Source organism: Oxyura jamaicensis, chromosome 5 (assembly GCF_011077185.1).
Source record: "Oxyura jamaicensis isolate SHBP4307 breed ruddy duck chromosome 5, BPBGC_Ojam_1.0, whole genome shotgun sequence".
NCBI lineage: Eukaryota > Metazoa > Chordata > Aves > Anseriformes > Anatidae > Oxyura > Oxyura jamaicensis.
In genome coordinates, this window is record NC_048897.1 from 21,038,216 (window position 1) to 21,050,467 (window position 12,252).

The 12,252-nt window shown below is 37.2% G+C and overlaps 1 protein-coding gene across 2 annotated transcripts in view; it reads left to right on the forward strand.

Annotated features, from left to right (window-relative positions):
- ZNF106 (zinc finger protein 106) overlaps window positions 1-12,252 on the forward strand; it is a 39,891-nt gene that overhangs the window by 23,638 nt on the left and 4,001 nt on the right. The window contains exons 10-21 of one of the 2 annotated variants that reach the window (XM_035328091.1): window positions 246-587; window positions 1,906-2,683; window positions 3,049-3,104; window positions 3,594-3,739; window positions 4,197-4,331; window positions 5,224-5,340; window positions 6,432-6,623; window positions 7,950-8,012; window positions 8,755-8,874; window positions 9,345-9,416; window positions 10,746-10,817; window positions 11,448-11,594. In XM_035328091.1, the coding sequence (XP_035183982.1) occupies window positions 246-587; window positions 1,906-2,683; window positions 3,049-3,104; window positions 3,594-3,739; window positions 4,197-4,331; window positions 5,224-5,340; window positions 6,432-6,623; window positions 7,950-8,012; window positions 8,755-8,874; window positions 9,345-9,416; window positions 10,746-10,817; window positions 11,448-11,594 (2,240 nt within the window). The remainder of the gene's footprint in view (window positions 1-245; window positions 588-1,905; window positions 2,684-3,048; window positions 3,105-3,593; window positions 3,740-4,196; window positions 4,332-5,223; window positions 5,341-6,431; window positions 6,624-7,949; window positions 8,013-8,754; window positions 8,875-9,344; window positions 9,417-10,745; window positions 10,818-11,447; window positions 11,595-12,252) is intronic. The other variant, XM_035328092.1, reaches the window with a different exon arrangement.

Below are 12,252 nucleotides of genomic sequence, written 5' to 3' on the forward strand. Positions count from 1 at the left end.
TGTCTAGTAAAAATTACATTTAACTCAAATTGACTCATTTAAAACGTGGAACAAAATTGAGGGCTTTCCATATTGAACTGTCTATTGCTCAGCTGTGATCTGTTGTCTCAGGTAATGTTGTCTAGTGGCTGTTTTGCAACTTTTTCTCTTCCTTGTCTGTTTGCCAGAAAAAATGAGCTCTTGGAACCACTTTTATTGCAAGAATCTGTAAATTATGTTTTTTTTTTTTCCTCTTTTGCCATTAGAAACATATGAACCTTCTGAATTGCCAGAGCAACTTTCCAGCAGTGTCTCAAGTGAGAGAAGAAATAGCAAATCTCAGGTGGCAGCTGATTTGATTCCTGCGGGCTCCTTCTTGCCCCTTCTGGACACTTTGTCTCCTGTACCTCCACTGGGAGCTTCTGTTCATGTCAACACACCAGCTCCATTCCAGTCATCTTCTGGCCTCACATTGACTACTCCTGCAGACTCCTCAGTACAAGTTAAACGAGAACCTGTGTCTCCAAAAGGCTCAGAAGAAAATAAGAATTGTGTACTCCAGAACTCTCTATGTGCTTCACGAACAGAAGTTGTGGAGCAGAAGGAAGGTATGTGTGGCTTTTCTTTGCTTTAAAAATAGTTATAAGAAAATGTCGGAAATGCCCTTTTTTTTTTTTTTTTCCCAGAAGAATACAAGCTGGGTGTCAAACCTGCAGCCTGTTGTGCAGGAATGAACTCCCATTGGCTTGTGTAGTCCTTTTGCAATTTATTACTCTTAGAAAGTGGGACCATCCTTAGAACACATCCAAATGGACTCCACATTTTTTAAAATTGTTAAATATATGCAAACTGTAGATTTATACATCTACAGTCTAATAGCTTTATTTTAAAAATAAAAGAAACATGAATTTTCACATTATATCCTCTCAGAATAATTTAGTTAACAAAATACCTTAAAACCTCCCTGATAATTTTTCTCTTCTACTCTGCATCATTATAAAGAATATTGGTAGCTGAAAATCTACCTACAAAGGAAAAATGCATGCTTGAAAGCCTTTTAAAAAAATTATGACCAACTGCATTAAGAGTAGTCTGTGTTCTTGTTAGGCCCTACCGGTGAAGCATGAAGAGCCTATTTCCTCTCAATGCCAGCATTCTGAGGGACTACTAACTGCTTTTCTACCGGGGGAATTGAGTAGTTCAATTTTCTTGCACTGAATTAATTTCCTTACTCACTTTTTTTTTAATATCTACAGTACTCTGAATGCTAAGAATCAGTAATTTGGGGGTTAGGAATTTCAGATTAAGCTGCCAATTATTTTCTTGTTTGTTTTTAAGTGACCAAGTGCCTTCTTTGCCCTTTCTTGTGGAAATGAGGAGTGAGTGATGTTAGAGATGTATTCAGATTATACGGGTTTGTGAACCTTCACCCTGGTATAATTCAACGCAGTAAATGTTTATACCTCATCCGAGTATTAATTTCTTCTTGGGTCAAGCATAAGCTATGTCACTGAGCAGCTGAAGTGTATTAGGCATGCATTGGTTAATACCAGTCTTCTACAGTAATGCTGATTGCTGGTAAGGGAGAACACAGTAAAGGGTGACAGCATTTTAACCCAACAATGTAGGATTCACCAATGTCTTTTTCTTAGAAATCTAAGAGCATTCAGTCAGCCAGTGACTTGAATGATTTGCCCATTCTTTTGATTCTGTGTACGTGGGTAAATATTTTATTCCCCGGCTACCTTTTTTAAAGGACGGATAGCTAATTGAAATAGCAGATTTGCATGTGTACATATCCTTTGAACACATAGGAGTATGTTCTTTACATGCATACTTAAGTATTAACAGAAAATTGCAGGGAAAGCAAACTTTGAATAAATATTGCTGTGGAGATTGAATATAACACTAGTCTCTTTTCTTCAGAAGAGATCAGCCAGAAAACTTCGGTGTATCCAGTTATCTCTGCAACCATATCCCTGTCAGAGCTGACAGCTTGTTTCCAACACACTAATCAAAATGTTCACAAGCCTGCTGGGGACAGGGGGAAAGCTGGAGTTTCTGAAAATCCTTCTCATTCGCTGTCTGATTTCAACAAGAAAGAAACAAGTGATAAAGTGACTGAAAGCTTTTTACTGGATCAGTGTAGCACCTCGCTTCTAGATCGTTCAGTCCTTTTAGAAATGCCAGTGGATAAAACCCCCAAACTGTCAGCAGACGTGTCTGAACAACAGACAGCAAACATTGTAGTCCCTGCAGAGAAAGGGAACAGGAGGAGAAGAAAGTTAAGGAAAAAGAAAACTCTGAGGGCAGCTCATGTGCCGGAGAACAGTGACACAGAACAGGATATAAATGACTCTAAGCCCATCCGAAAAGTCAAGAGTGGAAAGGTTTCTAAAGGAGAAAAAGTCACTACATCCACTCCTCCAAAGCAGGAGAATGGAGGTACTACTCAAGCTGCAAGAAACAAAGATGAGAATGATAGTGATGCTTCTCTGGAACTAGTGGAAATTGCAACACCGCAATGCGAGGTGGTTGACATTGGTTCATCAGAATCAGGAGATGAGAAACCAGACAGCCCATCAAAGAGGGAGTCACGCAGCTCTGTGGACCAAGCAGTCCTAGAGGCATCTTGCTCAGGTTATGATGAAGTGAGCTCTACCAGTGAGATTGGCACAAATTATAGGGACGATGTGAAAAAAAGGTGAGATTAGTGCTCAAAAGCATTAAACAATATATATATGTATATATTTTTTCCTACTCAGAAAGTTTTACATCAGTAAATTTTAATTTAATTCAGAAATGAAATGAGAGAAAATGTGTCCCTCTATATGTCATAAATTAAATTTGCTTATTTGATCCACCAAACAATTGTGTATTGTTCTCTACCAATTTCTCTGATAACTGGAACATGGCCCTACTGCATGGAAGCTATATTGTTGAGCGTACCTGTTTTAGTTTTTTTTCTGCATAGTGCAGAGTTCTGTGTTCTGGAGTATTACTTACACCATTGTCTTGTCTGAAAATGAGCAAAGTCTAATCTTTCCACTCTTAATTTCTGTGTTACAGTGTAGCTGAGACGCAGACTTCAATATCATCACTACGTGGATCAAAGAACTCATCTGGTATATCTTTTAAGCTTTACATCTTGTACTTTTTTTATGATATATTGCAAGAATTCCAGTTATGTCTAGATCAAACTGCTTCTAGAGGAATTTAGCCCTGAAGGCAAAAACCTGCACTAAAAAAAAATGAAGTGTAAAGTGATGGATGCTCACTTACCTTGTCCCTCACTGAATGCTTTGTACCTTGAGTCCTCACCACCCCATTCCATACAAACACTTCTACACAGTCTCCATAGAGCTGTCAGACAAAAAGTAATACGATCCTTTAGCTATTTGAAAGATCTTTCTGGACTTTATATCACACAAAGATCTTTCTGGTATTTTATATTACATTCTGCCACTTACAGGCTCCAGCTGAGAACTGCAGTGAAATCTGACTATAAAGATGCTGAGCCCCCATAATAGTTCTGCTGTTTGGTGTAACACAAAAAACAGTAGAGTGTTTGAGTTCATTCAAGTAATCCAAGTACATGTGTCTCTGTCCTACAGAAGTGTCGTCAGAGCCAGGTGAGGATGAAGAACCTACAGAGGGGAACTTTGAAGGACACATGGCTGCAGTGAATGCTATTCAGATTTTTGGGAATTTACTGTACACCTGCTCAGCAGACAAAACTGTTTGTGCTTACAATCTGGTTGTAAGTAAGGTTGTGACGTTGGTTTAAGAGTAATTCCAGTTACAAGGTTGCAACTCTGTTTTTGTAAAGCCTTATTATGTAATTAAGGAAGTAGCTGCTCTTGAGTGCTTACATTTTTTACTTTTTTTCTTCAAACTTCTCTTTCTCTCCCTTTCCGCTATTTCAACCTATGAGAGGGGTAAGAGGAGATTGTTGCATGTCCTAATGTTTTTGTTAGCTCTCCCACCCTGCTCTGTCAGTCACAGATTGCAGAATGGTTGAGGTTGGAAGGGACCTTTGGAGATCATCTAGTCCAACCCCCCTGCTCAAGCAGTTTTCCCTAGAGCACTTTACCCAGGATTATGTTGAGAAGGCTTCTAAATACCTCCAGGGAAGGAGACTCCACAACCTCAGGGCAGCCTGTCCTGAGAGGTACTACAGACCTTTAGTTTGACAGACCCTATGCTTTGCTTTCTAGAGCAGGAAGTGTGTGGCTGTCTTTGAAGGACATACTTCGAAAGTGAACTGCCTCCTGGTGACTCAGACGAATGGGAAGAATGCTGCACTCTACACTGGTTCAAGTGATCACACTATCAACTGTTACAATATCAAGGTACTCAAAGTCTGTGGTGATTAACATGTACTGCTTTTTTTATGTAATGTTTCTTTGCAAATATAAATGAAACAAGCCTTTTAAAGCCTGAGCTGGGAATGAGCTGGGCACTCATTAGAGTGGAACAGTAAAAAAACAGACAAACTAAACCTAAAGATTTAGTGATTTTTACTGGTGTAATCTTTTGATCTTTTGTCTAGTTCATTATTGCAATTTTCACCAGAATAACATGATGGGATCTCAAATATTGGGAACACTGATTAGCTGGACAGATGTCTGACTGTGAATACTGAATTTGACTTACCTGTATTTCTAACTTCATTGCTTATGTGAGATGTAGCTCTCTGTAGATCAGCTGTTGAGAGAACAGGTGGAAGAGCATTCTGGGTTTTTTTGAAGCTGGGTTTCAAAGGAGAAACGATAGGAAAGCATGTCCAACATTCAGATGCAAGGGCTAGAATCATAGAATCATTAAATTTCTGTTTCAGGGGGCAAACTGCCAGAGGTTTTGACTTGTACGCTGATGATTCATAGTAGTTTCCTGTAGAGTTCATGGGCATTTCTTGAACTCAGGTGTGTAATGGGGTGTTTTTCATGTATGGCCTAAACTTGTATATATGGCCTAGTCTAAACTTGTATATACGTTTGAGGTTGTGATTAGAAGAAAGCTTTTAGGGCTATAACTGGTTGTTGAAGTAATATCAAATCTCAAGGATGGGAGTGAGCTGATTAAAATCAGAATCAAACTGCCAGATGACAGCAGACACTGAGATGTTTTTCTCCTACTTTGCTAGTTCAAAAAATGTGGCTGGTGGGTGAAAATTATTATTTATTCCAAGCTTTTTCTCCCTGAATTGTTTGGAAAACTTTCAATAATTATTTATATTTCCAGACCAAAGAATGCATGGAACAGTTTAAATTGGAAGATCGAGTGCTCTGTTTACACAGCAGATGGCGAATCCTTTATGCAGGCCTTGCTAATGGCAATGTAGTTACCTTCACCATAAAGGTTAGTTTGTTCAAATATTGGCACCTAAAAGCCTGTTGTGATGCTGTTTCTCTCCACTTTATGTTTCTTTCATTTCTTTCTCGAGTAGTAAGTGTATTTGTAATTAAAGTATTTTGGTATAAGCGGTCACTTTTGGCCCCACATTTTGGCCCTTGATTTTGTTAGGGCGCAAAGTTGTCCCATCTCTCTTACCATCCAGTCGCCTTTCTCTTAACTGCAGCGGTGTTGTCATAGTTTTCTTAGTGATACTAAGGTTCCACCTTGTCTACCAGTTGTGTGTCATGAGGATTTGCTGACAGAGGCGATTATTTGTGAATCCTCCTGTGAATCCTTTCTTGCCTGTGAAAGTAGTGTGAGAAACTTTAATGTGTTGCTGGTTTGGCCTGCTCCATTTGCAGTTACAGGGACTTGTTCATGTGGGTTTCTAGCAAAGAAGCCTAATCAGCAGCCCTCATGATATTTAAAAGAGAATAAAAATCATTGTTTAAGTGAATTATTATTCTGATTATTCTTTTTATGTATCCTTGACTAATTTATCTAATTTATTCTTTCTTTACTTTTTATGCCCATGTTTTATGGATATACCAAGCTTTCTTGACTTGAGTATTGATGTCCTACTGGAATATCTTAAATTGTCTTCAAAAAACCCTTATCTTATATCTGTTGTGAGGGAAAAAGTCTTTCTTACTATAATATCATTTACTTTTTAAGTACTGTGAAATATCCTAGAGGCTTTGATTTCATTAATGAACTTTGAGAACAGATAGACTTGTGTGCCTGCATGCATTTTTCTCTTTAAACACTATTTTCTGCTTGTTCTAATTCTGAAAGAGGACTTACTGGACTTTTGCTCAGTAATTAAGGTGGTTGTTTTTTAAATACAGAAAATCAAAGCCCAACATAAGGAGTTATTTCCTTCTTTTGGAAACTTAGATTTTAAGATATAACTCTTACCACTGATGATATGCAGTGTTACTGATCTGTAATCAGATACTATACCAAGAACCTCACAGAAAGGACTCAGCAGTCTAGAGTCAGTGTCACAGCAAAGTTTTATTTCTTAAATACTTTTTTTTTTCTTCCCCTAACAGAACAACAAGCAAGTTGACACCTTTGAATGCCATGGCCCTAGAGCAGTGAGCTGCCTAGCCACAGCTCAGGAAGGAGCACGCAAGTTGTTGGTAGTGGGCTCCTACGACTGCACCATCAGCGTGCGAGATGCACGGAATGGGCTGCTTCTCAGAACTCTGGAAGGTCACAGCAAGACTATACTCTGCATGAAGGCAAGTGTCTCCAAAAACACGTTTTTGACAAAGAATGCATAAAACTGTGTGTTCTTTTTCATCTTCATCTAATAGTTAGCAGATCATAGTAGGGAATAGATTATTCCTGTATCTTAAATAATGAAAACTGAGAAATTTGGTAGGAAAATTCTGTCTTGCTGCCATATCTTGTGTTCCCAGCATGAATGCTGATATTTGTGTGAGTAGGAAGCATGCTTATTTCATGTTGTTAGATGATTAAGAGAATCTTCTAATGTGAGTTCCCTGAAATGGGAGAATGTAGGGAAAGCTGGGGGAAAGGTGAAGCTAACGTTCACATACCTTGATTGTACAAACCTCTCTGGAAATCGGGGAAGAAAAATGTAACCCTGGAAAAATATTCTTCATTTTTAACAGAAGAATCACTATTCATTCTAAGTGTAAATACAGTCTTTACATAAATTGTGGTTATTTACAGGCTAGGCTTGAAACTTTTGACACGCTGAGCATGGATGTATTTTAGGACGCCGGTAAAAGGACTTAATTACTGGTATAGCCTTCAGTCCTCACAGCATCGCGTATATCATATTCCAGATAATATGACTTGTTTATAATTGTTTTAATTATATTGTTCTAAATGACATAAGCATGCCCATTGAATGATTTTTTTATTGTTTAGCTTGATTGATGTAACATGAAGTGTCTGAGATTACAAATTGGAATATGTGCTTGTCTGGCTGCTTTGGTCTGACCACAGTCATCTACAGATAGGGGATGACTGTTTTGTAAATTCTGTTTATCTTCAAAGGGGTACAGTGGCACAGACTTCTTTGCCCTGTGACCTCTCCATCCAGCTTGTGTGTCAGCATCCTGTGGTCCCTTCGTGATCCATGGTGGATCTGTTAAGCTTCCTTTCTATACTAGTACTTGTCAGGAGCACTGTCTTAAGTTACAAAAGTGCACCACAGATTCAATATTTCCAGGAAGCATTGGGCTTTTTTTGTGCGTGTGGGGAGCTGTATTTTGCATTCGGTTCCTGATCTTCTGCTTAGCTGTCCTTGAGAACAGTCCATGAGTAGGATGAGATAGCCTGGCAGGCTGCAAGTTAAAAGTGTCTAATGCCAATTGTGAAGTAGCAAAAGTCATCGTTAAGCTAGCTTAGAACATTTTCTAGCTCTTACATAAAGAACTATGTGTACATTTTTCTCATACTCAGTTGATTTTTTGGGGGCCTGTGAGATACAGGAAATACTATGGTGAAACTTCAAACTGAGCAACACCTGAATTCTTTGCTTGCCTATTTTCCTGTCTGCTATAGAAATAATTATTATTTTTATTTTTTGAAAGGTTGTGAATGATCTAGTATTCAGTGGTTCCAGTGATCAGTCTGTCCATGCCCACAACATTCATGTAAGTCTCATAGATGAAGTTGGAATAACTTCTGCTATTAAGACAGTGAAAACCTGTGCTATAAAGTCAGTATTTTCAAAAATGTTGAATTATAGTGGAAAAAATACCTTTCAGAAAAGGTAATCATATGATTTTGTTAATGTGAGTAAGCACTATAGTAATTAAAGGGGGAAGTAGAGGGTAAAATACCTTGGGAAACATCCATTAAACTAGCTGATTCTTCTAATATGACATATAGCACCCTTTTATCTGGGGATCTTGGTTTTGCAAATATTACTACAAAGGTGCTGATAGTGTGGAAAGGGTTTTTGTAGCTATGCAATAAGTGAGACTAGAACTTACCATGGTTTTAGTTAGTTTCACCCCAAAATTGTTTATTTCTCTGTATTTAGCTAAATTTGCTCAATGATTTTTGTGGGTATATAAATACTCCTAGTACTAATAGCAGAGTATCAGTTGCAGGATAGGTGGGAACATGTAGCTAATGATGCAAAGAGGGGAAGAAGTCTCTTCATAGTGGCATGCATTTCTAGTGGACTGGAATGGCTTTTTGTTAACTTAAGCAAAGAAAACGATAAATTGTATTTGATCATAATTTAGAAGTGCTTTCACAGGAAGTCTAATAACAGGTGTTTCTGTTCTATGAGTGGTGAGCATTGAAGCTAGCTACCCTATCTATGTAAAACTAAAACTGTTCTGATAATTTTGAAATATATATTGTCCCTGCATTTTCTTGGCACAGACTGGAGAACTGGTACGGATCTATAAAGGCCATAACCACGCAGTAACGGTTGTGAACATTCTGGGGAAAGTGATGGTGACAGCATGTCTAGATAAATTCGTTCGTGTTTATGAACTACAGGTAAGAGAATAGATGGTTATTAATGAAATTTATCTAATATGTTAATTAATGGTTTCAGGGTCAAATGTGGAGGTCATCTTTGTGCTTACGGTTCTCCAGTCCATTAATTTTTTTCCCGTCACTCAGAATAAATTTGGTTTTACCAGCCAAAATACATGGTTTTAAAAGAGCTAAACCTAAACCATTTTTTCAGAACTTGGGTTATCCAAGGATTATGACAGCTCAGAAAAGTGGGCAAATGTTGGTTTTGTCAGTGTGAAGGACCGAGTGCTTGGTTGGACAAAAAGGCTTACAGAAGTAATGCAAGTAAAATAGTGATATTTCATAGAGGCTACAAAGCTTGGAATCCACCAGGGGGTGCATTGGTTGCTACCCTGGAAACTTTTTTAGGAAGCATCATCATTTGCATGTCTGTGAAAAATACCTATTAACTGTCATGCCATTAAATGTCTGTTTCTGTTTCTTTCAAGTCACATGACCGCTTGCAAGTCTATGGAGGCCACACAGACATGATCATGTGTATGACCATCCATAAGAGCATGGTAACTTCCTTCTTTTCACTGGGTTGTTATATCCACGAGCATATAGACCGTTTTATTTTTTCAGATAATGAAATCAACTTGCTCTCTAACTAAGACAGAGGTATTCAGAAGTGTCAGCTAAAAAGCTGCTACAGCAGCTTTGTATTTATGTAATAATATTGTCGGGAAAATAACCTTCTAGCTTACTGTCATTTTAAAACAGTAGTTCTGTTTACAGTGATGGTTACAATGAAGAATCTAGAAATAGTAAAATATTTCCTCTTATCAAGCATCAGTTATGTTTGTCTTCTATAAAAGAGTGAAACAGATGCTGGAGAAAAACTTCACTCATGGTCAAATCTAGTAACCCTTGAAAGAACCTAGGCAAAGTTAGGCAATTGACCTACATGCACAGATATTGTCATGTGTCTGTACTCTAAAATAGGATTCTGAATTACTTCTGGATAAATAAATACTTCGATAAAATAGTCATTAAGAGCACTTACTTGCCTGATGTATAGGAATTTGACAACTTTCTTCTGGATTACAAAATGAAAAGGTATAATAGTTTTCTGTAATAACAGAAATTATGTATGAATTGGAATACCTATAGCCCTAGCTTCACTTCTCATGTGAGCAAGATGAAGAGTTAAGTGCATCCAGGCTATGTGCTTACAGTCTGAGGCTTGAACTGTCCCATGCTAATAGTCTGTTTGGGGCACTCTGAAATCAAAGAAGTGTTCGGATGAGCAGCTTTTGAAGAGTGAAGGACAATAATATTCTGTAATTGTCTAAGAAGTAAGGTGTAGTCTCTTACCCACAGCAGATTGGCGGTTATATTCCAGTGATGAGTTTCCAGTAGAAAGAAAAACTTGAAGTAAACAACAAATTAAATCTTTATCTTCTATAGTTTTCTGTATTATGTGAAGACTTTGTTTTATTAATTAATCTTTATGTTACTATAAGAATCTTCTTTCTGAGATTCTGATGTTCCTGCTCACCTTTCCTCACCATCCCTTTTTTATATTCATTTAACCAGTTAAGCCCTGGAGGTATATTTAATGTGACATTTACACCTAAGATTCTTTGCTGTTCTCCACTTCAGTGGCTAGTAACGTTGTATTTTTGTTTTCTGAACTCTTACACAAATGACACTATCAATGATAGAAGTTATGGAAACATTTCTTATTCATTAGTAGTTTTTTTAAACTATGAATGCAAATCTCAAAAGAATTAGCTTAGACATACTTATTAGATTTGGAGACCTTGCATGTTGATATTTTGTTCTTTGACTTCATTTGACTTCATTTTTTCTATTTCCAACTTGCTTCTGTTATATTTCTTTTACAGATCTACACTGGATGCTATGATGGCAGTGTCAGAGCTGTGAGGCTTAATCTCATGCAGAATTATCGTTGCTGGGTAATGAGCAAAATGTTTTTAGCCTTACTTTGTTACAGTTTTTAGACTAATTTTCTGGAGGTGGTCACTAGTCAATCTTGGATAAATTGAGCTTTAAGTTATTATAACTCAATTTTTTGAAAATAGCTATGCGTATATATACTGCTAGTTGCATTCCTCATGACCTTTGTGTGTGCTTTGGGGCAAGTCAATAGTAGGGTCTTAAATTATTTTTCTTTCATGCAGTCTTTAGATAGTGACATGTAATTGCTTAAAACATAAAAAAAAAAAAAAATACCTCCAGCTGAGTGACACAGCAAAGTATAACAGTTTTTCTAAGTAAGTTCAATTAAATTTCCAATGGCTTTGTCTAAGATAACTTTAAATTCTGTGAAGGCTAAGTTCCTTTCTTCCTCCTTACATTCTTACTGATGGTATAGGTTTGACAAGAGTAATAGTAACAGTAAGAATCTCTGTAAAACACAAATTAAAAAAAGAGAACCACTGAGAATAAAAATGGAATAAGAAGGTTAAAAGTTATAGGAGGCATGTGTGTGAGCAGCCTTGATAGAATAGTGTTGAGCTGCAAGAATAAAAGCATTAACCAAAGCTCTTTTTCCCTAACTTATTTTGGCATGTTTTTTCTACCAGTGGCATGGATGTTCACTGATCTTTGGCGTTGTTGACCATCTGAAACAACACTTGCTAACTGACCACACCAACCCAAATTTTCAGACCCTAAAATGTCGTTGGAAGAACTGTGATGCTTTCTTTACTTCCAGGAAAGGTTCCAAGCAGGTGTGTGGTTGAAATAACATTGTTATATATAGATAATAGAAATATAAAAATCCTCACTACCAAGTAAGTTCTGTCGCCACAAGTGTGGGACTTCTGTTGCTCTTCAAGATGGTTAAATTCTTCTATTTGTAATGGGCCTAACTGAATATAGTTCTGTCATACAAGGCTAACAGAGTTCAGCTTGTGATAGATGAGGAGTGCAGCTGCCTATCACATGGATATGGTAAATTTAAAACATTTTGTTGTTAAAATCTTAAATGTAAGTGGTAAAATTCTCAAAATACCAAAAGAAGTAACTATACTCAAGATGTTCGGTTTTTGTGGGATACACTTTATCATTTAAGATGAACAAGCATCAGTTTGAAATATTTTTTTTTTATTCTTTTAATTCATATTCGCACACACCCCCTTCGTTTTTGTGGCTGTTGATGCTGTTTATTCTTTACGTGAGATTGGTTTTGTTAGCAGTCTTTATGTAAATATAATGAATGAATTTCTGAGTTAGCACAGATAGAAAAAATTGAAGGAGGCATAAGAGATGGATGCCAGCTGGATTAAGTGATACAGAAGGAATGGGGAGGGCTGTTATATTTACACCGATCAATAAAATTCTCATTTTACTCCTTGGTAATATAAACTGTCTCCTTATTGAATGCTT